The sequence below is a fragment of the Lampris incognitus genome, chromosome 16, assembly GCF_029633865.1.
Source record: "Lampris incognitus isolate fLamInc1 chromosome 16, fLamInc1.hap2, whole genome shotgun sequence".
NCBI lineage: Eukaryota > Metazoa > Chordata > Actinopteri > Lampriformes > Lampridae > Lampris > Lampris incognitus.
Window position 1 is genome coordinate 27119819 of NC_079226.1, and position 27524 is coordinate 27147342.

The 27524-nt window shown below is 43.6% G+C and overlaps 1 protein-coding gene across 1 annotated transcript; it reads right to left on the reverse strand.

The window, feature by feature from the left end:
- Window positions 1-17937: 17937 nt before the first annotated feature.
- Window positions 17938-27009, reverse strand: fam98b (family with sequence similarity 98 member B). The gene is made up of 8 exons (XM_056296203.1): window positions 26830-27009; window positions 26427-26575; window positions 26145-26273; window positions 25664-25839; window positions 25155-25235; window positions 24872-24988; window positions 24496-24663; window positions 17938-19418 (listed from the first exon to the last, which is right to left on the reverse strand). The coding sequence occupies exons 1-8, from the start codon at window positions 26955-26957 to the stop codon at window positions 19131-19133; spliced, it is 1236 nt and encodes a 411-aa protein (XP_056152178.1). The 5' UTR covers window positions 26958-27009; the 3' UTR covers window positions 17938-19130.
- Window positions 27010-27524: the final 515 nt, after the last annotated feature.

Here is a 27524-nt window from a genome sequence, read left to right on the forward strand (position 1 = left end):
GAACATTGATATTCAAAAGTTGAATATCAATTCAAAAGCTGTTTATCTTAACAAATTGAACACTGCATGCTCTGTCAAATGAGTGCTGTATTTATTGAGCAAAAAACAATATTGTTTCAATTGTTTTTATTTCATACAGATAAAGTGCCTACATATTCTGATATGTATAAGTGACAGGGCTCTATGTATTTTTTGGAGAAATATGAGGATTTGTGCTGAGAATCTTTTTTTCCCCATCCTAAATTTATTTCTCATTTATTATAGCATGGATCTCTATTAATACTAATCAATGTATTTAAGGAGCACAGCTGCAGAAAACGCTTGTAAAAGACACCAGCATAGCAAACTGACTAATTTTTTAATTTCCTCCTTTTGCTTTTCTAAGGCGATGGCGATAAAGATTTCAGTCATTACTCAGAAGGGGGGAAAACTAGAGTTCCTGCATTGGGCTGGGTTCCCAAATGCATCTTAACACCATCACATTTCTTACAGAACACCAATGGTGAGACAACGGGAAAGGAGACTATTGAAATTAAAGTAGTTAAACGTTATTTAAAGCTTTGATACCTACCACCCTGACCGAAATCTTTGAACATGCAAGACATTTGAAAGAGCCATGGGTTTTAGGTCGCCCCGGTGCCCGCCTCTGCTGGCCATGATAATCTGCCTATCTATGCTCAGTATTAAGTGTGAAGTGTGTGAAGTGTCGGGGCCACATGACAGGAGGGAGGTAGTGGGTTGTTTAGGGGTCAGACCGGGTTTTGTTACAGTAGTTTGATTTCACTATAGTGTGATTTAACCCTCTGCAGGCAGACACATACTGCTTTTATGAGAGCCTCCTGAACTCTATTACCACCTCCACTGTTACATTTACCATAGCTGGATGTTATTTACCCACACATAACCCAGCACATTTAGTGGCCTAGTTATTTCTAGTATGGTTGACATATACACAACAGTCATAGGGCTACCTCTATAAAACCTACATCGTTTGAAATCAACTTTTCCCAAATGATGCCAGTGGTGATTTGAAAGGAAAAGCTTGCCATTTTCCCTGAAATAAGGAGCCAACTGAATTTGTAATGTGGCCAAAGGGGAGTGATTATCTTCATTTTTATACCCAATGGTTGTAATGGTTTATTAAATGAATTTGTTGTACTTATTTTGGTATAAACACTATTTAACTGGAGCAAAATTAATCTTTATCCCCTAGTCCGGAATTACAACTGGATCTTCCAAGGCCGGTGTAAAAGATGCTTCAGGTATTGTGTGGATATGTTAAAAGACAATACTGATTTAAATCTTACAGTGTGACGACTGACACAAGAATGTTCTTGTGGCCAAACTGAGACCGTATTGTTCTTGTATGTTGTAGTTTTTCATGATGTACACATTGTAAAATTCTCAGCTTTAAAGCATAATGGAATTTATTGTACAAACTATGTAAAAAAAAAAAACTGTATCTAATGAACAAGCGATGGTATTTCATTGGGGCAAAAAAAAAAAAGAATTTAGAAAATCTTTTCAGATAAGAATAAATATTTGGAAACATGTTTACATTGTCTGTTCTTGCAAAAAATACAATTAAGGCTGATCTTCTCCTGCTGCATTTAAACAGATTAGTGTTGGCAACAACAAAGTATTCTATAATTTTAACATGTTACGATTTACATTATTTTAATTATGAAAAATGTCATGGTGTGTCGTCATGCCATAGTATGCGTCAAATAGTACGGGAAAAATACCCGGATGTCATACAACGTACAAAGTATGCAAACTCTGGTCTGGTGTCCTGTTCAGTAATGGAGGGCTAAGTACGAAGTACACAACTACATAAGTACAGTTTAGTTCTGGAACTTGAGATGTTTCTTACTTCAGAAAAAGAAGATGTTATGGTTTTTAGATGGCACGTTACTGCCATCTGTTGGAATTTAGATGGTGCTGCTTTGCCGGCTGTATCGCCGTAGGGGCGTTGTGCTCCAGATGTTGTTGTGCCCCGGATGTTGTTGTGTCCGAGCCAGCTAACACTCATGACTAGGCTCGTCATTTTAATGCCAAAACATGGTTTTTGTTGTTTTTTGTTTTTCTTGCCCTTTTGTATCTGTTTAAGTGGGAGAGTACTGCTGGCATCGTGTGTGGCTGCCACTTCTCCCTCTCGTAGCCCCCCCCCTTCCCACCCCCCACCCCTGTATGTTTGCGTTATGTCTGTTGTCTTGTTTCACCCTATGTATTGTAAAGCGACTTTGAGTGTTAGAAAAGCACTATACAAGATTAATTTATTATCATTATATCCCACAAGGCATTGCAGTATTGACGTGACTTTCGCCATTGTCATGATGACAGATGTGCAGGGCTCCCTCTATTGCGCCATCGCAGTGCCATACGTGTATAGACGGTGAGTGGGATGCATCTCATCATATCGTTTAACTTTCACAAGTGGCAGGTAAGATGAACGGGTATGATCCTAACTGAAACTAGAAAATTTGGCCATATTACACCAATTCTTTCCTCCCTTCATTGGCTTCCTATCCATGTTAGATCAGACTTCAAGGAGCTTCTGCTTACTTATAAAATCCTAAATGGGCTTGCCCCGTCTTACCTGTCTGATATCTTTAAACCGTACATTCCATCTCGAGCTCCCCGCTCTCAAACTACAGGGCTGCTGTGTGTACCCAAAGTTAAAAAGAAGTCAGCTGGTGGCAGGGCCTTTTCCTATCGGGGCCCGTTCTTGTGGAATAACCTGCCTGCTGCCATCAGACAATCAGTCTGTTGAGTCCTTTAAATCCAAACCTAAAACTCATCTTTTTGCCTTAACCTACAATTAGTTCCCTTTAAATTGAGTACTTCATGATCTGTACTGCATGGTAGGTCTGATTCTGTCTCAGTGACTTTACCAAGCACTGTTCTGCCAACAAGATTATAGAGTATAGATTATTGACTATTGTAACTGTTCTCTTTTCATCTTGTTGTTCATCTTATTCCAACCTATAGGCAGAAACTAAAATCTACAAAGCCTGTGATTAAAACTGAAGAAATGGACCAGCGAAGCGAAGTGAAGCAGGAACTACCGGACTGTTTTGACTGCACTGATTGGAGTGTATTTGAAGCTGCAACTGGTAAACTGGATGAACTAACTGACACTGTGACATCGTACATCAGCTTTTGTGAAGACGTGTGCCTACCAAGACCTTCTGCACATACAACAATAACAAGCCATGGTTCACAGCCAAATTAAGACAACTTTGGCAGGCCAAGCAAGATGCCTACAGCAGTGAGGATAAAGCCATGTACAAGCAGGCCAGAAATTCACTGACAAAAGGAGATCAGAGTAGCAGCTTAAAGAAGCTACACTGAAAAGCTGAAAAACAGCATTTCATCCAACTACCCTGTGTGGAGGGGCCTGCAAGACATCACAAACTATATAGAAGACCATCCCCCCATGTTGAAGCAAACAAAAACCTGGCTGACGACCTGAATGTCTTCTATTGCAGATTTGAGAGAGACAAATTCACACCCACTCCAACCCAACGACACAGCCCCCATCACACCTCTGGCAACCTCCCTCCCAAAAAAAAACAAAACATGCTGCACTTGTAAGCTACCTGTAGAGAATGTGAACTGGCTTTTCCAGAGACAAAAGACCAGGAAAGTACCAGGTCCAGACAGTGTCTCCCCATCCTGTCTTAAAGCCTGTGTTGACAAACTGGCTCCTATCTTCACGCAGCTCTCCAAAGATCACTGGCGCTGTGTGAAGTCCCCTCCTGCTTGAAATGCTCCACCATAATCCCAATCCCAAACAAACCCTCCATCACAGGAGTTAATGACTACAGGTCTGTTGCTCTGATCTCTGTGGTCATGAAGACCTTTGAATTACTGGTGTTGGCCCATCTGAAGAATTTCACAGGAAAGCTGCTGGACCCCTTGCAGTTTGCCTACTGGACAAACAGGTCATTTGATAGTGCAGTCAGCATGGGACTGCACTACATCCTGCAACATCTTGACTGCCCAGCAACATATGCAAGGATCCTGTTTGTGGACCTCAGCTCGGCGTTTAACACCATCATTCCAAAAACTCTCTCCTCCGAACTCTCCCAGCTCACTCTATCCCCCACCATCTGTCAGTGGATCACCAGCTTCCTGACAGGCAGGAAACAGCAGGTGAGGCTGGGGGAAGTCACCTCTGGTATACAGACAGTCAGCACTAGTGACCCCCAAGGATGTGCCCTCTCGCCACTGCTTTTCTCCCTCTACACCAGTGGTACTCACTAATTTTCTTAGGAGAGCCACTTATGAGTAAGACCATTCCTCACAGAGCTTGCAAAACATTTCGCAAATACAAAGCTACACACATAGGCTATACATCTACCCATGAGCCCGGACGCTGTTACGTAGCCTATATTCTTTGATGTAGCTTCAGTATGCTGCCATCTGCTGGATAATTCATTTCAATGTGCTAAAACAGGACACAAACAGAACCTATAGTATAGAAGTAAGTTATAGCTATGTTCTTATTGTTATCAGTGGATCTATATGAGGCGCAAAACAAAGCCTCACGAGCCGCGTAAAGAGTAACACTGCTCTACACCAACGGCTGCACCTCCAAGGACCCAACTGTTAAACTACTGAAGTTTACAGATGACACTATGGTCATCAGACTCATCCAGGATGGTGACAAGTCTGCATATTGGTGGGAGGTTGCACGGCTGGTGCTCTGGCATAGTCAGAATAACTTGGAGATGAACATGCTCAAGACTGTGTAGATGACAGTGGACTTTAGGAGACACCCATCAGCACTGCTCCCCATCACAATATCCAACAGCCCTGTGTCAACCAACGTTCAAGGTTCTGGGCACTACCATTTTCTAAGACCTGAATTAGGAGGCCAACATCAACTCCATTCTCAAAAAGGACCAGCAGAGGATTTTCTTTCTGTGGCAACTGAGGAAATTTGGTCTGCCACAGGAGCTGTTGAGCCAGTTCTACACCACAATCACTGAATCTGTCCTGTGCACATCCATCATGGTCTGGTTCGGAGCAGCAAAAAAAAAAAAAAAAACAGGACAGGAACAGACTGCAGCAAATAGTAACTACTACTACTACTACTACCACCACTACAAGTACTACTTTTGGCTGCTCCCATTAGGGGTTGCCATAGCAGGTCATCCATTTCCATCTCTTCCTGTCCTCTGCATCTTCCTCTGTCACACCAGCCACCTCCATGTCCTCCCTCACCACATCCATAAACCTCCTCTTTGGCCTTCCTCTTTTTCTCTTCCCTGGCAGCTCCATATTCAGCATCCTTCTCCCAAAATACCCAGCATCTCTCCTCCGCACATGTCCAAACCATCTCAATCTTGCCTCTGTTGCTTTGTCTCCGGTCCCTCCAATGTACTCATTCCTAATCCTATCCTTTGTAACTCCCAACGAAAATCTTAGCATCTTCAGCTCTGCCACCTCTGCCTCTTGTCTTTTCGTCAGTGCCACTGTCTCCAAACCATACAACATAGCTGGTCCCACTACCATATTGTAAACCTTCCCTTTCACTCTTGCTGGTACACTTCTGTCGCAAATCACTCCTGACACTTGTCTACCCACTCCACCCTGCCTGCACTCTCTTCTTCACCTCTCTTCTGCACTCCCCATTACTTTGAACAGTTGACCCCAAGTATTTAAACTCATCCACATTTGCCAACTCTATTCCTTGCATCCCCACCACTGTCCTCCCGCTTGCTCACAAATATGTACTTTGTCTTGCGCCTACTGGCTTTCATTCCTCTTCTCTCCCGTGCATACTTCCACCTCCCCAGACTCTTCAACCTGCTCCCTACTCACTACAGATCACAGTGTCATCCTTGAACATCATAGTCCATACAGACTCCTGCCTGAGCTTGTCAGTCAACCTCTCCGTCACCATTGCAAACAAGAAAGGACTCAGAGCCAATCCTTGATGTAATCCCACCTCCACCTTGAATCCATCCGTCATTCCTACCACACAGCTCACCACTGTCACGCTGCCCTCATACGCAATTGTATATTCAGAGTATAGGGTGGACCGTCTGTGCATACAGCGATGTGGAGCTGACTGAGAGGTTTGATTCTGTCGGAGAGATATATTTGAATTTATTGAAGAATGGTCACCGGACTTGCAGTTTGTGTCAGACCACAACGCAGTGTTGTCACCTGCAAATAGCACTTCATTTTTACGCAAACGGTACGTCTCAAAACACAGTTGGAGACATGATCCGCATCCACAAGTGGCTGGGATGGTGTTTATTCCTTTCAAAATGTATTTGTGTTCATGTGTGTGTGTGTGTGTGTGTGTGTGTGTGTGTGTGTGTGTGTGTGTCCCAGACACAGTTAGAGAGAAAAGGGAGAATAATAATGAGAACATTGTTAAGACTGATGATGGGTCCTTTGGCTCGGTGTCAAAGTGGAACTTGGGGCCATCAAGAAACACTTCCTCAATGATAGCAGGGCATTAAAACGAACCTTTGATTACCTTTGACCCAAAAGAAATGCTGTTTCAGGTTATATAATCTGATGGGCAAATGCAGTTTCATTTGCTGTGGGGTTTCAGTATTTATTTCCCTGGCTGATAAAATATGAGATCTGTTTTCTAACCTAGGCAACAAGCAAAATATTGCCACAACTCTCTCATTGATCGTTGTTTTCCATCATTTGATACAGGAGTACAAAATACAAAGTCTGACTGGTAGCCTCAACCCACCACATATCACACCAATATGAAAACTATGATCTTTCAGAGCACAGTCATTGATGTATATCAAATCCAACCAAATTCAAAAGCTAGTATTACTCTGCCATCGCTTTTGAAAAATACTCTTAATTTTCTCAATATTTCTCAGCGATGTCATGTTGAAAAGAGAAGCACACAAAGATTAGTTTCTCTTTGGACACGCAGTATTAATATCTGGGTGTTTTTCCATTTATTAGCAATGCTGCCACGAGGAGGTGGTGCATTTGCATTATTGCTTTCGGCACACGGGAGACTTGAACTTGTGGATCACAGCATACATGATGAGCTGATGGAAAACCCCTTCAGGTCTGGAGAGCGATACACACCTTTCAGTTCCTCCAAGGGATGGAGTACGTACACACCAACAATGTAAATACTTTCCCAATTCAAAAACATGAAGTATATTGACATATTGTTGCTCACAAGACAGTAGCAACTCTTTTTTTCTGAAATGAGATTAAGGAGGAGTAGCATGCACGATCTGGATTTTATGAAACGAAGGAAGCTCCCCAAGCATTGCTTGCTATTATCAACTCATCTCTTATCTGTGTCTTAAATGTGTTTCTCTCCCATCAGATCATTCACAGAGACCTCAAACCAGACAATGTTCTGGTCTCAAAATCAGGTGTAGTAAAGGTGGCCGACTTAGGCTTTCCTTGTGTAATGACGGCGGCCCTTCATGTGGGCCGCGGAACCTCTTGTGTTTAATTTGGGCGCCCATTTTAACAGGTTAGAGACAGCCACAGGCTACGTCAGCAGCGTGGCAGGCGTGCCTCGAGCCACGCTACAGCAATGCGTGACGCCTGTTTTTCTCTGAGTGAGGCACATGGTTCAGTAAAACTACGGTGAAAATGATCTGTTGATAGCAGTGACGTGTGGTGAGGTCAGTGGCTGGGTAGGCAGTGGGCATTATTACATGCTTTTGTGCTCTCTAATGTTTTATAACAATCAGATCCTTCATTCTTCTGCCACAGGAATACTGTGCCCCCTCTGGCTGAACTACATTCCAAATGAAAACCTAAAATATCGTCAAAGTATATAAGAAGTACTTTTTCTGGTTTTATATGGTTTTTGATAGATGTGAAATGACTAAGTAACACCATTGCCTTTCCTTGGAGCTCCTAAACCATTGTGGATTTCATTGCGGTCACTACAGACAGCAGTTATGAAATACTATTTGTAAATACAAAACATCTGTGCAACTAGCTTTTTCTTGCAATTATAAGCATCTAAAATACCCAAGACATGCTCTACCACCGCAGCAGCTCTCCGGTTGTGTCAGTGGTCTCATCGACTTGTGTCATGTTCATATACGACAGGCACGAACACGAAACGTCCTTTCGCGTTCGTACAAGTCGTCACAGGCCCGGCTCCAGGGGGTGCTGGAGTGAGGCTTAGCACCCCCCCCAAGTGACATTCAGTGCCCCCCCCCCACCCAAATTATATCAAGATGTTTAAATCCTATAAGTAAATCCGAATCGTTGTTACATTATTTCATGTTGGTGCGCTATTTACCAAATTATAATTTTTAATTCCATTTAGGAAAGTTTTTTTTGTTAGACGGCTATATCCAATCCAAATCATATCCGTTTTGCACGTTTCCTTCACGTGTTGCGTTAACAGGTGTCTCGCGAGTTTCAGTAGGGTATGCTCAGTCAGAAAACTGTTTTTGCTGCGCGCGAATTAACCAAAAGTCGAGATGGATATAAGATTTTTCAAAGTTAACAAAAGCAAATTACCAACTCAAAATGATCGAAGCGAAGAAGGAGGAGAGGGAACCGTACCTGGAGTTACCGAGGCTAGTACACGGAGCGAGGAGCAACAGGGAGCCGCTTCCGAAGTAGCGGAGGCATGGAGCGGGGAGTAACAGCCATCATTAGCCATAGTTAACGGCGAGGAAAGTGGGCAGCTTTCCCCTCAAACAACCCTCACGGTAGCTCTCCAACTGGCAGCTTTGCACCGGACGATTTGGGAGTTGATATGCCTGCTCAGCCCACCTTGAGCAAATTCCCAGTTCGCTTGTTTAAGGGTCAGAAACGGTCTTTCATTAGCAAGGGAGGGGAGTGGCTGGAGTACAGCGTCAAAGCTGACGCAGCATTTTGTTTCCCTTGCCGAAAGTTCGGAGTCGACTGTGTCCACCAAAATGGGATTCTCTCACTGGAAGCATGCGATCGATAGAGACGGGCCTGAACAGACATGCTGCATCAAAAGAACACACGGAGAATATGACAAGATGAAAAGAGAGGGAGAGACGAGCAAACACTGGCAAAGAGGTATCGACAATGGTCACCACACAGAGCAGTTGGCGCGTAATCGTTATTATCTCTCTGCTGTCACTGATACGATAGAATTTCTTGCGTCAAACCCGTTAGCTTTTCGGGGGAGCAGAGATGCGTTTCAGTCACGAGAGGAGGACAGTTGTGGCCTGTTTCTCTCTTTATTAGAATACACTCTAAGGAAAGATCCAGAAAAAAAGATAAGAGAAGATATTGACGATGATATCCGAAAATGCACGATATACTTTACAACAGGCGCGCCGGAATCATTTCAGAATTGGGGGGCAATATATGCGGGTGCAGGGGTGCACTGTATAGTGCTATAAGAGCGCACCGGAGCGCAGCTCCGCGTGCCTGTATTTGCGGTTTTAATACAATAAAGCACGGTACTGAAGGCACGTGTCCGCCCCATCTTTTTACTTTGTTGCAGTTAGGTAATGTCAATGTAGCGTTCTGTGTTGAGCTTGAGCGCTGAAGTGATACATTGTATTCCGTTTTGAAAGTCCACTCTTTCTGCTGCCTGCCCGCGGGGGTAGCGGTGTACTTAAAACATGGCCAGGCCAGCTAGTGCATGTGTGATTAGATACAAACATTTCTTGTTCAATTAGGCTAAACTGCGAGTTTACCAGACAGTTAACACTGTAGTAACAAGCAAGCAATAGCAACGCTAATGTTGCCATGTGTTTGGCAGAATTAACCACTCTCTATTTTTACACCATTCTGCATTGAAGTATCTTTCCCTTTGGCCAAACAACCCAGCAGTCTCCTTTTTGTCAGTAATGTCAAAATATTACGTGTTAACGCGTAATATTTTTACGCGTTAACACGACCAAACTCTACGTGTTAGGTAATATTTTCACGTGTTAACACGAATTAAAATATTACGAAAAGAATTACAGCATAGAACCCTATGCTGGCGGTTTCAACAGTCTCGGCAGTCCCGGTCCTGGAGCTGCTGCTTCGAGCTGCTGCTTCGGGCTCCAATGGAGTTGTGGACGGCGGGGGTGTAATATTACTGTTAACGTTTAGTTTTGTTTATTTTACTTTCTTATTCACTGGTTCTTTTGATATTTTCGCAGAAGCATGTGCTCGCAACATTGATAGCTAGCAGAGCTGACGTTAGCTAAGTTAACGGCCCAAACAGGCAAACATACATCATTTTATTGGTTGCTATGTAGGCTGCAATGCATTTGATTTGTGTTGCAGTGTACCCTTTGATTGGATTAAAATGTGAATATTCTTCCTGATTTATGTCTGCGTGCTTTATTTGACCTAATTTCTTAGAGTAGACGGGAATGATTGAAACGTTTTTTTTACCGCAGCGGACTTTTTTTTAATCGGCTGGCCGATAAAAATATGCCGATAATATGAAAAAAGACGAATATCTAAGTCGATAATCGGCCATACCGATAATCAGTTGATCCCTACTCATTCCTAATCGTGTCCTTCTTCGTCACTCCCAATGAAAATCTTAGCATCTTCAACTCTGCCACCTCCAGCTCCGCCTCCTGTCTTCGTCAGTGCCACCGTCTCCAAATCATATAACATAGCTGGTCTCACAACCATCCTGTAAACCTTCCCTTTAACTCTTGCTGGTACCCTTCTGCCTCAAATCACTCTGGACTCTCTTCTCCACCCACTCCACTCTGCCTGCACTCTCTGCTTCACCGCTCTTCTGCACTCCCCGTTACTTTGGACAGTTGGCCCCAAATATTTAAACTCACTCCTTCGTCACCTCTACTCCTTGCATCCTCACCATTCCACTGTCCTCCCTCTCATTCACACATAGGTATTCCGTCTTGCTCCTACTGACTTTCATTCCTCTTCTCTCCAGTGCATACCTCCACCTCTCCAGGCTTTCCTCAACCTGCACCCTACTCTCACGACAGATCACAATGTCATCTGCAAACATCATAGTCCATGGAGACTCCTGCCTGATCTCGTCAGTCAACCTGTCCATCACCATTGCAAACAAGAAAGGACTCCGAGCTGGCCCTTGATGTAATCCCACCTCCACCTTGAACCCATCTGTCATTCCAACCGCACACCACTCCGCACACAATCACAGCTGCTCAAATTCAAATGAGCTAGCTTGCTTTATTGATAGCACAAATATCTATGACATTGCAGCAATTTAGAACCTTGATGGCTCTGATTGGCTCCCAACCCCGCCATAAGCAGTGCCTTTCCTCGTTTGTTGATTTCGCCTTAAACTACGTAATACGCATGTGCAAACTCCGAAATTCACAACATTAAAGGCAATCCTCAAAAAAGCAGAGCTTACCCTTCCCACTGAAAAAGTAGGCAAGCTTGTGTGCTATACAACGTTTCACTCTTAGAAGTTTAAGGACTTAAAAATGACAATTCACCTCAATTCAGTTCAATTTATTGTCATAAAAACAATGTGCAGGCTCATGTTGAAAATTAAATAAGGGCTGTGGCTTCGCCAAATAGTGCAAGACAGACACAAACACAGCAAACATAGTACAAGATATATATACAGATGAAGACTAAAAGCTAAAGATACGTGTGTGTGTGTGTATATATATATATATATATATATATATATATATATATATATATATATATATATAAAAAGAGCACGAGTATAAACATATTCAGTGGGTAGCCATTCAGTGGGTAGCCAGACATTTAGTGGGTAGCCAGGTTCAGGTGGGTAACAGCTTGGGGATAGAAGCTGTTTTTGAGCCTTGTAGTGCGGGCTCTGAGGCTCCTGTAGTGCCTCCCAGAGCGCAGGGGAGAGAACAGTCCATGGTTGGGGCAGGTGGGATCTGTGCTGATGCTGAGACCCCTTCGAAGGCAGCGTTTATGATAAATGTCTTTTATGGCTGGGCGCTGGGTACCAGTGATAAGCTGGGCCGCCTTGACAACACACTGCAGAGCTTTCTGGTCTACTGATGTGTAGTTTTCCTACCACACTGAGATGCAGCTGGTCAGGATGCTCTCTATGATGTAGTGGTAGAAGTTGGTGAGAATTTTGGGGGATAGACGGGCACTCCTCAGCCTCCTTAGGAAATGCAGGTGTTGTCGGGCCTTTTTAACAAGGGCCTGGGTGTTTGATGTCCAGGAAAGATCCTCGGTGATGTGGACTCCAAGGAATTTAAAGCTGGAGACACGTTCCACTTCCACCCCATTGATGTGTATGGGGGAGTAGCTGCAGCTTCTAGACCTCCTGAAGTCCACAATCAGCTCCTTTTTCTTCTGCACATTGAGGACAAGATTGTTGGTAGTGCACCATGATGTGAGGTGCTGAATCTTGTCCCTGTAGGCCGTCTCGTCATTGCTGATGATACGGCCAATGACTGTGGTGTCATCTGCAAACTTAACTATTACATTTGAGGGGTGAGTTGGCAGGCAGTCATGGCTAAAGAGGGAGAAGGGAAGGGACTCAGAACATAGCCTTGAGGGGCACCTGTCTGAGGGTCAGGATGGAGGAGGTGTGGTCACCTAACCTTACAGACTGAGATCTGTTGGTCAGGAAGTCCAGGGTCCAGCTACAGAGGGAGGGGTTGAGGCCAAGGGAGAGGAGTTTGGTGGTTAATTTGGCGGGGGTGATAGTGTTGAAAGCTGAACTGTAATCTGTGAACAGCATCCAGATGTATGTGTTGTTAAGTTCAAGGTGGGTCAGAGCAAAGTGCAGGGCAGTGACAATGGCATCCTTCGTAGACCTTTTGGGATGGTAAGCGAACTGATGTGGGTCAAATGTGGGGGGGATAGTGTTTTTGATGTGAGCCAGAACCAGTCTCTCAAAGCACTTCATGGCAATGGGGCTGAGTGCTATGGGTTGGTAGTCATTCAGACACATGGGTGTTGATTTCTTGGGGACAGGAATGATAGAGGTGGTCTTAAACCATGCTGGGACTGTGGATTGGGACAGTGAGAGGTTAAATATAGTTGTGAAGACCTCAGCCAGATGGTTTGAGCATTCCCGGAGGACCCGACCCGGTATGCCGTCCAGTCTGGCAGCCTTCCGTGTGTTCACTCTGCACAGTGATTCTCTGACCTCTGCGATGGATGGAGTGAGCACCTGGCTTTCTGGATGGGTGGGGATTTTTGTGGTTGGGTCAGTATTGTCCGTGTCGAAGCAGGCGTAGAAATTATTTAGCTGATCTGGAAGGGAGGCATTATGGACAGTGGGACCGCTGTTGGAGCTTTTGTAGTCTGTGATAGACTGATTGCCTTGCCACATTTGCTGGGGATCGGAGTTATTGTGAAAGTGGTCCTCTTCCCCCTTGGGGATGAATAAAGTATTCTGATTCTGATTATTTGTAAGGTGTAGTTAAATTTGGCTGTTCTGATGCCATTTTTGAGGTTGGATATGGCTGCGCTGTAGGCCTCGCAGTTACCTGACTTAAACGCTGCATCCTAGGCTTTCAGTAGCTGCCCGACCTCACTGGTCATCCAGGGTTTCTGGTTTGGAAAGGTGCAGATTGATTTTTTTGTTGTGACACTCTGTGTGAAAGTTAATGTAGGATAGCATGGCGGATGTCTGTTCATTAATGTTATATGGGAGCCATATGTAGCTGAATGTACAAAAACGGTGTGTAAAAAGGACAAGGACATAAAAGTATTATTGAAAATATGTTATAACACAGCATACTTGTAACCAGAGTGAGATTTTGATATGTTGTTATGAATTTATTATATGGTTATTTTGATTAAAATATCACAGGGTAGGCCTACCCTGATCACACATAATTGGTTGATAGTCATATTGACATCATAACAGCAACATTACATTGCAAAACTGACACTTTTCACTTATAGTTTCAATATAGCTGCAGAATATGCCAGACATGGAAAAAATATACATTTTTATTTATAATGAACATACGTACATTTACAATTTTTAATAAGAATTTATAATGACATAACAAAATGAAACATTCTATGACTGATGGTCAAGGCAAACTCAATGTAGCGCTGCAGACTGCGACGTACATAGCAGTGATCTTAACATTAATCAGCATTGTGTGAACTCGTTTGGCAAGGGCTTGAATGCAACGGAAGTTCATTTATATTGTAGCGAATTCGGGGGGCAGTCCGAGATACCGTCGCCACAGCCGGGACGCGAACCCGTATTTCCTGCACCGCAAGCGACAACGTTAACCAGTCGACTAAAGAGTCCAACCCGTTAGTCAAGGACCAACGTGTCTACTTATCCATGCACGTTACACTATATAAAAGTCCAGCACTCTAGCTCGAAATCAGAATCATCAGCAGGAAGGTCCTGGGTTTGAATCTTGCCCCTGGTCCCTCTTGTGTGGAGTTTCCGAGCTTCACCCATTCTCTACTAAAATACAATAGAGGGGCTCTGCCCACCTCTCTATTGTAGAGCCGCCGGTTCCCGGACCCCCCTCCCATTCGTTTCACCTGTCGGACATTTTTTTTCTTTTAATGAGCACCACAATGATACGAAACAGAGAAACACTGGAGGTTCCTGGATTATTAACAAGACCATACCGTAGGGTTATTTCACGGCCATCAGTCGTTAAGTTTCAATTTCGTTTCTGAGAAATCACGTTTGTTTAGTCTGGTCGATAAATCAAAAACTACAGTACCCATGAACATCAACGGCCATTACTGTGGCGAACCCACTACTGCTTCGCAGAATAGAAGAAAAGCGGAAGTAGGCACACCATTGCGCTTCAGACCGGTGGCGGCAGTCGGAAGCAAAACAATTCACCACTGCTCATTTAGAGTTGATTAAAATTGTTGCTGAATTATTTTATCCGTAGAGATTATCAAAGTACGGAGTTTCTCTGGCGAGGGTAACAGAATCTTGAACTCCGTGCTTGGATGTAGTTTTTTTTTTAAACGCAATGCACATTGGGAGTCGTAGTTGTCTTTGTGTACTCAGTCTTGCGCCTTTGTATCTCTCCGTATCTCCTGATTTGAATCAGGAGATACGGGAGGTGGGTAAGATGCAGTTTAAATACCGAGATGTTCAGAAAAGGTATTTTCAACGATTTCTCCAGAATACGTTGAAAAGGTGATTTCAACCCCGTGTAATGTTGTTGAGTCCCTGAAATCGCATCACAATGGCAACATCTTGTAAATAAACGCCGTTTCAAGTTTGTACAGAATAGTAGGACCAACTGAAGGAATGGGCAAATATGGGACAACGGAACCAAAGGTGTATTCCGGTGTTTTCGGCAGGGAGTGAACATGTGTGCAACTCATAAAACGTCTCCGTTTTAAGTGGTGTCAGGAGTGATTTGCGACAGAAGGGTACCAGCAAGAGTTAAAGGGAAGGTTTACAAGATGGTTGTAAGACCAGCTATGTTATATGGTTTGGAGACAGTGGCACTGACGAAAAGACAGGAGGTGGAGCTGGAGGTGGCAGAGTTGAAGATGCTAAGATTTTCACTGGGAGTAACAAAGAAGGACAGGATTAGGAACGATTATATTAGAGGGACCGCTCAGGTTGGACGGTTTGGAGACAAAGCAAGAGAGGCAAGATTGAGACGGCTTGGACATGCGAGGTGGAGAGATGTTGGGTATATTTGGAGAAGGATGCTGAATATGGAACTGCCAGGAAAGAGGAAACGAGGAAAGCCAAAGAGGAGGTTTATGGATGTGGTGAGGGAAGACATGCAAGTGGCTGATGTGACAGAGGAAGATGCAGAAGACAGGAAGAAATGGAAACGGATGATCCGCTGTGGCGACCCCTAACAGGAGCAGCCGAAAGTACTAGTAGTAGTAGTAGTTTTAAGTGGTGTGCAGGTGCAAACCCTAACCATACAACCCACGTGCTGTTCTGAAATCCCTGCAGGGAGCAATTTCCGCAGCTAGCCCCTTCAAATGTAGTTTCTTGAGATTATGGCCTCTTCAATTTAAACGGTATTTCTAATTCACACCGTTTTTCGGGGCACCGTGCCTATAAAAAAGAAAAAGTATAACGGATGCTCTGTTAGCCAAAATCACTGTTGTGCTAGGAACTTCTTCGCGCTTACTCGCAAATGCATTTTATATCCTAAATATAAATGTCCCTTTTCTAATGCTTAATGTTACACTATTTATCAATAAATGTTATTTAAGATGAAACTCCCTTACCTTTACATGACCAGAACGTGCCTTTATGGTAAAATCTATGGGTTACTAATGAACTTTTAGAAAACTTGCATAAGTATGATGCGTACAACACAGGTTATCTGAAGTTAATCAAATAGCAAGCTTTGGTTATTAATAACTATATGTATCTATGTTTTGCATATTCTATCTGTAGATGCAGACATGAGAGCTTCAGGGAAAAGGGAACATTATTCCCTTTTGATGAAGTCACTTCCTAAAATCTCCTATGGCAACAAACTGACCAATCAATACACCAGACGATAACTGGTTCACTGAAACAACCATTTTCAATCCCTCCCCATAAAGGACGTCTTGAATCAGGTGTAATGAAACAATCCATCCATCATCTGAACTGCTTATCCTGCTGTCAGGGTCGCGGGGATGCTGGAGCCTATCCCAGCAGTCACTGGGCGGCAGGCGGGGAGACAGCCTGGACAGGCCGCCAGGCCATCACACAGGGCCCACACACACACACACTCATACCTAGGGGCAATTTAGTATGGCCGATTCACCTGACCTGCATGTCTTTGGATTGTGGGAGGAAACTGGAGTACCCAGAGGAAACCCACACAGACACGGGGAGAACATGCAAACTCCACATAGAGGATGACCCCCAAGGTTGGACTACCCCAGGGCTTGAACCCAGGACTCTCTTGCTGCGAGGCGACCTCGCTAACCACTGCGTCACCGTGCCACCTGTAATGAAACCAAACAGGATTATTGTTACGAACTCTTGAACCTGACCAATCTGAGGCCCTTAATCATCCAGGCCCCCAGAGCTCTTAGCCCAGGAAAGCCTGTGCATTGATGTGCCAGTGCAGTCCATCTTAAAAAACTGTCCCAATTGAAGCCAAAGTTAATATCATAGAAGCAAGTCTTTATTCAAAATTCAGAGGGATAAATAAAGCAGCAGTTATGACAGATCTTATAGTTTTGTTTTTTTAAGAGTATGAGGTCATATGACAAATACTGTTTTCCATTCAGGTTAGAGGCACCTGAAAACTCAGCAAGGAGGTTAGGTCTTCAAAGTATACTCAAGTCCTTAAAATCTATGTCCTTGGTATGTACACTACTGAAGCCATATTGTAGAAAGAACCACCTGAGGCCAACATATAGTAAAACCACACTGATGTGAAGGGGGGACATCCCTGCATTCTAGCCGACTCCCAAGTCATCCAAAACGCCTCCTTGTCTTGTTTCTTTTCTCTATACCAGCCTTTTCAATACTTTTATTTCTCTTTTGAGGCTTGGTATATGCAAAATCAGCTATGTGACTTTGGTAGACATCTTTTTCAAAAGACCTCACTTACCTCAATATCCCTCAATGCCCAAAAACTAAAAAGATACGTAAAAAAAAACAACACACACATGCCCTATTTCTCGTAACACTGTGTCCCTCTGATGAAATCTCTGGTTGTGTTTTATAATACTCCTCAAATGATCTACCCTTATCTCTTAAAAACGTCTCAGCAGGATTTGGAAAAGCTTGTCTATACATTTATCTTCAGTCGACTCGACTACTGTCTTTACAGGTCTTAAAAATAATAATAATTAAAAAAAAATCAATCAAATGCTGCTGCTCGAGTCCTTAACAAGACCAAAAAAGTGGAGCACATCAGTCCAGTCCTGAGGTCGCTACACCGGTCTCCTGTCCATCAAATAATTGATTTTAAAACTCTGCTCTTAGTTTATAAAGCAGTGAATGGTTTAGGGCCAAAATGGATTTCTGATCTACTGCTACACTATGAACCATCCAGACCTCTCAGATCATCTGGGACAGGTCTGCTTTCTGTCCCCCCCCCCCCCCCCCCCCGAGTCAAAACCAAACACGGAGAGGCAGCTTTCAGTTTTTATGCACCACATATCTGGAACAAACGCTCTGAAAACTGCACGTCTGCTGCAACTCTTAGTTCTTTTAAATCAAGACTGATGACTTTCCTGTTTGCAGCTGCCTTTTATTAAATAAAACTTGACACTTTGGATTATCATCTTACACTGCACTGTAACTTTTACCGTTTTAAAATGTCTTATTGCCTTATGTTGCTTTTCTTAATGCCTTTCATGTTTTATGTAAAGCACTTTGAATTGCCTTGATTCTGAAATGTGCTATACAAATAAATTTGCCTTGCCAATCTGCCTTTTCGTCAGTGTTTATAAGTGTCAGGTCCTCATCCTGGATATTATCTAACCTGCCTTGGTATTAAAAGGAAACATACTTGGATGATCTGGATATGTAACTCTACTTATGTTCAGATGCCGAATCATCTAAAAAATTCTTATGACCATGAACCAAAAATCTTAATTGAAATGACCATGACTATTAAAAGATCAAGTGATTAGTATATATATTTAACGAAGTCAGACTATTTTCCTAGCAGTAAAAAACAGGAGAATAATTGGCTCATTCAAACTTGGGGAAGCTTTTTCACAAAATACTACAAGTGTGTTGTCACTTCAGCAAGACTATCAGCATAAACATAATAATAATAATAAAAATACCTTACTGTTTTCTCCCTCAACAGAAAACAATAACAACGGAGTACAGGTCATAACACTGTGTCTTATCCCATAATTCAAATATAAAGACAAAAGAAAATCCATCCATTCATCCATTATCAAAGCCACTTATCCCAATTGGGGTTGCGGGATGCTGGAGCCTATCCCAGCAGCCATTGGGCAGCAGGCGGGGAGACATCCTGGACAGGCCGCCAGGCCATCACAGGGCTGACACACACACACACACACACACACACACACACACCTAGGGACAATTTAGTAAGGCCAATTCACCTGACCGACATGTGTTTGGACTGTGGAAGGAAACTAGAGTACCCAGAGCAAACCCATGCAGACATGGGGAGAACATGCAAACTCCACACAGAGGACAACCTGCGATGACCCCTAAGATTGGACAACCCCGAGGCTCGAACCCCAGACCTTCTTGCTGTGAGGCGACCACGCTAACCATTACCGCCCAAAAAATAAAATAACAGTATGAATTATTATTGGTATCGTCCTCTCTTTCCTCCATGACCACCATATCCTCCATATCCACCATATCCTCCATATCCACCACGCCCTCCATGAGTCCATCCTCCTCCTCCTCCACCTCCTCCGCCTCCTCTCCATCCACCACCAGAACCACCTCTTCCCCGCCCATTTCCTCTGCCGCCATGTCCTCCCCAGCCACCGCCGCCATCTTGTCTTTTTTGCCATGGTGGCATTTCAGGCGGTGGGGCCTCAATCTCAGAGGGCCGGCCCCCACGATCCGGCACTCTCCCCATAAGGATCTGTGGATCAGAACCAGTGGAAGAGAAATCTCAGAGCAGAGTAACATACTATATGACAGCATGTTATGTAAAATCAACATCTTTGATATTCTGAAGGCGTACCATGTTCACTGCATTTAACACGCCTCATCTGTTAGACCTGGTACCAACATACAATCTGCATGTGGATTTGTTATCTGAATAATGAACAGTTTATTAAGGCCTTTTGCATTTACACCTGATATTTATATGCATTGCCGTATGTACTGTGTTGGGTTGGGCAGTATAACAATAACAGGGGTATTTAAAAAGGATAACAGTATCCATTTCAACAACGACAACATTTCTGCACCACATCTGTCTAATAAACTACGGGGTAACTGTACGTCCATTCACAATTCATAACAGTGTGTGCCCGCCTATCAATAAGAGAATTACAAATAATTCACTTTGTGTATATTTCAGATTGAGCCTTCACAACCAGCTATAACAGGTACTTTAGCAAAATCAACTAAATAGCCAACAAACAAGAAAGAGTGCGATGGAAGACTTGCACTGGTGTGGTGGCAACATATACAGCCAAAGAAATTATGTAATTCTACACAGTGGACAAATTGTTGTTTAAAGCCACAATCCAAACACTTGACAAGCTGTCTGGGGGGAAATTTCTTTCCTAAACCAACATTCCAGATTTATATTAGATTACACAGTTCGACAGGATATCAATGTGGATCAGCGAATAAACAACTCTTAACTACAGAAGATTGCAGTGACCACATTTGCAAATCTGCATGATAGTGTGGCTAAGACAGTCAATTCCAATGTTGTTTTGTTTTGTTTTTTTACACCGCCAATACCATAAACCCTGGGTATGAAAACATGGATACCGCCCAACCCCAGCAACTTGTCAGCATTGTGATAGATAGAATATCGCATGCTATATACAAATAAAGTGAATGGGTGGAAAGGTAGAAAGTCTGTTTATTTTCATCAAAAACAATAATTAAAACATGAAAGCAATTATGTAAAAAGAGGACAGTAATAATGATTCAGGGGCAACCCCCCCCCCCCCGGTAATTTTACTGCAATTGTGTTTGAAACTGGGGAGAGCCACCCCAACGTGTTACAATGGCAATGTGTACTATACTGTTATAGTACACATTGCCATTGTAACTCTAGTTAATGGTCACAGCAATTTGCATATGAAATCGATCGTTGATTTCGGTCGTTATGCCACTGTATCATTTATAAGGGTTGGGTATACCTGCAGTCAGTTGAGACTGAACAGGTTACTTAGGGCCCTGACACACCAGGCCGACCTGACCGTCGGCCGATGTCGGGCCGTCGTTGAGTGTCTGTGACCCTAGTTTTTGCGGTGTGTCCTGCACTAACGGCACTAGTCGGACCCCTGTCGACAGCTTTTCAACATGTTGAATCGGCGGAGCCCGTCACTGAGAGAGATCACTCTGATTGGCTGTTCAGCTTAGTGAATAGTGCAGAATGTACATGCTAGTTGGCCGTTGGCTGTAGTCTTTGCAGTGTGTTCAAGTTCTACTTTTTGGCCCAGACGGCAGGCGATATGAGGCGATGCAACAGTCGGCCTTCGTCGCCGCTAGTTGATTTGGTGTGTCTGGGCCCTTAGATGAGTGACAAAATGTTTCTCTCTCAATAAACGTTGTGTCCAGATGAACTGATTCAACTTTCTTTGATTTTCTTACCTGGATTATTGAGCGTGCATGAAGATATTTTGACTAATTTCAGTGAGGATTGCCTTAAACTTGTACATGAGTACGAGCGAACGGCGCGCAAGATGGCAGGAACCACCTGAGATTCAGCGTCAGAGGCAGACAGAGCGTGGTTACACCTAAGAGCCTGTAAATGAAATCCTCGGTCAAGGGCCACCAAGCTAATAAGATCCCCTAGAAGGCAGTCGGCTATTGAACGAACAGGTGAGACAAACCAATCGATGCTTTGAAAGCCAAAGATGAGCAGATCCAAGAGAGACTCATGTCGTGTGTACATGAAGCCACTTTCCAATGTGTGATTGAGTTCACGGAGAAGGCTCGACTAGCACAACACGGAAGGTCAAAAACCAGGCAGCAAAAGAATTTCGATCTACTTGCTGCAAGCCAGAGACATCGGCAGACAACGGACGGCGGTCCTCAACGGCAGACAGAGAGATGGACACCAGACACATGCCGACGATGTGGACAAGTGGGTGAAGAATTGTCCGGCAGACAACTCACCCAGGCAGAGAAAGACATCCTTGCTAAGTGGCTGAATTTTGCTGTCACGTTCCCACTAGTGGAACGGCTCACAGCCAAGGGAATTGGCAATCTGGAAAAACAACATTGCGGACCCGGAAGCAGAGCAACTGTGCACGAAAGCTTCAGCCTGCATCAGCGATGCGAAGCCGCCACCATCTAACATCAGTAGAGACGAGAGGAATACGCTTACATCTCTCAGTAAGGACAATAACATCATCACCCTTCCGGCATACAAAGATGGATGCACTGTTGTATTAAACCAGACAGACTATTAAGAGAAATTTATGACGTTGCTTAGCGACATGAATACTTATGAGCCCCAGAAATGAGATCCAGGCAGTGGTTACAAGAAAAAGCTGGTAGATTGTCTGAATCTGTTAGAACAGGACAATGCTATTGAGATATTTTTGTACCATAGATGATACCCAGGGGAAGCTACACCTAGTCTGTATGGTTTACCTAAGATACATAAACAGGATGTGCCATTACAGCCTATTAGTATGATTAACTCAGTGACCTATAACATCTCTTAAGTTTCTTGCATCTATTCTTAACCCATTGGTAGGCCACTTAATGGTAGGTAGCCACATATTAAGTTGGCACATATTGTGGTTGGTAGCCACATATTAAGAACTGACTTGGTTTTCTTAATTTTAGGAAGAAAATTTAGCTGCTATCTGAGAGCCATATGCTTTGAAACATGAACACCAAAGTATTTTACACATTGTTTAACAGGTAGGTGAACATCACATTCAGAGCACTATGGATTTTGTAGATAAGGTGAGGGACATCATTATGGAGAGAGCTGAAACAATGGTCTCTTATGACGTTACAGCTCTTCACATGCGTTCCTGTTGATGAAGCAGTGGAGGTGGTCCATATGAAATTACAAAACGACCCACCCTTTGCAATAGGACCACCCTTAACGCTGACCAAGTGTGTCTGCTCCTGAAACTGTGTCTTCAGTCCACGCACTTCACATACAGGGGACAGTACTACAGGCAGAGGCATGGGTGTGCTGTGGGTTCCCCAGTCTGACCGATAGTGGCCAATTTGTATATGGAGAAAATGGAAAAGAGGGCTCTGATGTCCTATCCTGGCACACCACCTAGCCATTGGTTCAGATTTGTGGACGACACCTGGGTTAGAATTAAATCTCAGGCCGTACCACATTTCAACAACCACATTAACTCTGTGGACAATCACATCAAGTTCACCACTGAGAATGTGAAAAATGACAGGTTAGCCTTCTTAAGACTGTGAAATTGTAATTTGTGATGGGGGAAATTTGATTGTTGATGTTTACCATAAACCAACACATACTGATAAGTACTTAATGTTTGACTCTCATCATCCACTGGAGCACAAACTATGAATCATCAGGATGCCGTACCACCGAGCTGACAATGTCCCCACCAACACAACGGCTGGGGAGGGGGAGAAATCCCACATTAAACAGGCCCTGGATAAGTGTGGTTTTCCCAACTGGGCGTGTCAAAGCCAGTAAGACGCCCAAACAGTGCACCAGCCAATCGAAGAGAGGGGAAGGACAACAGCTGTCTAAGCGTAAACCAGTGATGATTCTGTATGTGGCGGAAGCTTTGGGACAGGCGAGACACATATTTTCCAAACACCGCATCTCAGTTGCTTTCAAACACCAAAACACGCTGCACCAGAAAATGGTCCAACCCAAGGATCAGGTCCCCCGGCACAAACAAAGCAATATAGTGTACACTGTTAAGTGCCAGGAGGATTGCCGTGACTTGTACATCGGAGAAACCAAACAGACGCTGGCCAAGAGGATGGCACAACACAGAAGAGCTAATGCGTCAGGCCAGGGTACACCCATCTACAGGCCAGTAGCCACTCTTTCAAGGATGAAGATGTGCACAGCATTGATGGGGAGGGACGCGTTTGAACGGGGAGTCAAAGAGGCCATCTATGTGATGAGGAAATGACCATTCCTGAACTGGTTGGGGTGGGGGGCTAAGAGTACATCTGACGTCATCTTCCAATGCTGTGATTGCAACCATTCCCCAATCCTCTGTGAATAGTACATGTTGCCATTGTAACTCTAGATAATGGTCACGGAAATTAGCATATGAAACTGATTGTTGTTTTTGGTTGTTATGCCACTGTATTGCTAATAAGGATGGGGATACCTGCTGTCAGTTGAGACTGAAGAGGTCACTCACATGAGTGATGAAATATTCATCTTAATATCAAAGAGGGTTGAATCTGGTCATCGGGATACAACGTTTATTGACAGATATTTTCAAGATTATTGAGCATGCATCAAGACGTTTCTCTTAATAAACACTGTGTCCAGATGACCTGATTCAACTTTATGTCACTCCAACAAAAGTTAGACAGGTTAGGCAGGTCTGGCTACTTACTATATGCCATCCTTCAGAATGAGCTGCAATATTTAACTACTTGCTGCCGGGACCACTTTTGTACCCCCTGTTGGTACTTTCTCACCAAAGTGAGCATGCTTTAAAGTTTGCATTTATACCTGGCTGTTTTGGTGCAAATCTGACCACAATACAAGCCAGACAACCTGAAGAGATGGTCTGGCAGATCTGATCTGATTTCAATCGCAGTAAGGACTGCACATTTGCACCAAAATGTTTTCTTCTTTATCCAGATAGGATATCTGGCTACAGATCAAATGTTAACACCAAGCGTAAAGGTTAGTGTGTCTATGTCTGTGGGATAGGTGTGGGGATATCAAGAAACACACCTAAATACATTCTTGCTGAAGAAAAAAAAATTACTACAATTCACATGCAGAGATAAAAGGGAGCATTTTTGCTGGTGAGCTGCTGTACCTTGTTGACAGCGCAGGCAGTCTTTTGTCGGCTGGAACCACTGCTAGTCTTCACAACATTACAGATGTCTTCCCTGGCAGCTAGCAGCTCGGCCATGCCCACGGATGGCTGTGGCCTCAGAGAATGTCTCTTGGGCTGGTAGGCTCTTGCCATGCTGTCCACTTTCACCTAGCAAGACCAAATATTTTTTTTTTTAAATCCACTTTTCTGAAAAGAGTTAAAACTGGATCCCTTTTCATGACATAAAATGATGAGTTCCCTTCAATGCCACTACTGTATTCAACATTTCTGACAGGTTATATTTAAATTTTAACAGCAGAAAAAAACAACAACAAGAAACCGGGACATTTTAAACCTGATGGACAGATAAACATGCCTTGGCTCTGTCTGACCAGCCGAAGGACTGCACTGTGACATCCAGTCGTTTGATCAACATTCTGCGCCGACATTCATACTCTGAGGACAGGACTGTGTTAATACTGTTCAGCTTCTCCTGTGGAGACAGAAAAGGCCCACAGTGAGATAAATCCATACTGTTATCACATATAGTAACTGCATGAATGAATGCAAGTGCATAGCAATGCTGATATCACAGCCAACAGAAGAGGGAAATAGGAATTCAGTTATTTTGGCTAAATTCAGGCGTTTTATGTGCTTACCCACTGGTCAGTACTGACAGCTTTCTTTAACACTGGCTCTCCAATACGGACATTTGGAAGATCTTTCAGTACTTTGTTTATCTAAAATGAAAAACACAGTATAATGCGTTGGGAGAATACAAAGGAAGATAGCAAGTTTTCACTATTTTTTCTCTCCGGGCTGTTGTATCCTCAGCTACTTATTCAATTGAGTGTTTATCCCATTTACATTTAGTTTTATCTTCCATCCATCCATCCATCCGTTATCCAAACCGCTTATCCTGCTCTCAGGGTTGCAGGGATGCTGGAGCCTATCCCAGCAGTCATTGTGCGGCAGGCGGGGAGACACCCTGGACAGGCCGCCGGGCCATCACAGGGCCCAGTAAAGTTAGCATTAAGTGTTTATTGTCATGTGACTGGACCACCAACAGGTGGAACATAGGGGTGGGAAGGGTTGGGGCAGGCATTTATCTAGACCTGTAGCTGGCACCAAAAATCACACTAAAATCAAGATTTTTAACTATTTACACCTCGTGTTCCACTTCAGAGAATACTTTGGCAACATCTTGTCCTTTGGGATCCGGCAGCTTCAGTGTTTCACAGATTGCCTGAACTTCCTGATGTTCTGGGCTCTGTTCTTGTTGTTTAGCAGAATCTTGTTTTATCCTCACGATCTGTGCTGCTTGAAGCTCAGAGCTGAGAAACACTTAAGAGAAGAGGACAAGAGAAAAACATGTTGGCTTAATTTACTGTCCGCTCAGCACACTTACTTCTTATAATTACAGCAATATAAAAATCTTAACCATCTTAATCTCAATTAATACAAATCTTAATTTACTACATGGGTGATACCAAGGGATCATTTAGGCCTAAATGTTGTCTTACAAGCCTATGTACGGACAAGCTTTAGAATATTATTTTTGCTCTGAAGGCTGCCTTGTTTTGAAGGCATCCCTTAAACATGTGACCCCATGATAATGAAACGATCTAGGATTGCTAGCAGCCACATACAGACAAGCTTTAAATAATCCCTTCTATTTTGCAGGATGTCCTTGAGAATTCCTGAAACAACTTCTTCATATGGACAGTGCAGCTCCTTCAGCAAACCACTCATCTCAACCTTCATGCCATCAATGTCATCTGGAGGGACAGAGAGAGAACACAAGAGTGGGAGAGATAACCCTTGACTCAACCACTGGCATTACATAACGCCACACAACCTCACAACAACAACAACAACAACAACAACAACACGCTAATGCTTTGCAAGGAAGCATAAGCGATGTGGCTCACCTGGACCAGAAGAAATGCTTTCCTCTAGATCGCATACCGTTTTTAGTCTGGATACAAGCCACTTGCATAAGTTAACGTACTCAGGCGAATACAGACCGTCTTCTGCAGCGCTAGTAAGTGCCTTTTCCTCCAGCAGAGGGCCATCATAACTGGTGAAATGGTGAACAGCAGAACAATAAGACGTTCATCGAAAACACGTTCACGTTCACTGAGGTGGCCAGCATTCCCTCAATTCACATTTTAACTGTGTGGCCATACCTCTCTCCACTTTTAGCTAACAAGTCGACTGTAGGCTTAGCAGTCAACGTTCAAACTTAACGGGCTAGAGAGTTAGCGTTATATATCTTTGACTAAGCACGCTAATTTGGCATTTAGCTATTTAACTTGTATTGCACTTTCTTACCCGATTTGCTCTAACGAATCCAGAATAACACATTCCATTGTGTTTGAGATTATGAGACCTTTGTTCATATCGACATGAGAGTAGCCTCGGGTTACGATTACATGTTCATTGTTGGATCTTGTGTTCATTCATTCATAAAATTCGGCGATGCTGGCACTAGCAATATGCCGCCAGCCTTGGGTTCCGACCGTGGATGTATTAAGGGAACAGGAAGTGGATGCAAGAAGTGCGCCAGGCTTTTGAAGCGTTTGACATAGTGGCCAAACCATGAAATTACATCATCGCGTGGCGCACACTGGCCCAAAAAGACTTTTCCCAATAGACTTGCATTGTGAAACGTCTGTAAATCAGCGGATTATTTTTGAGGTACATCAACTTCCCAGTCTGAATACTTAAATAGCCCTCATTTAAACCATTATGCCCTAAAAGTTGTAAAATTCCCTGATAGCCGATTCCAGAGTTATTTTTCTAGGCATAATGAACGCGCGTCAGGGCCAGGGCACGGGACGGGACTGCGCCGCCCTGCGCGCTCATGTTAGACATATACGGTGCTGCCGGCTTACTACTAGCTGTATGCGGCTGTAGCATGGACCTATAAAGGGAACTGGATACAGGAAGTGCGCCGGGTTTTGAAGCAAATTTGACATAGTGGCCAAACCGTGTAATAACAGCATCACATGATTTACTTCTTCATC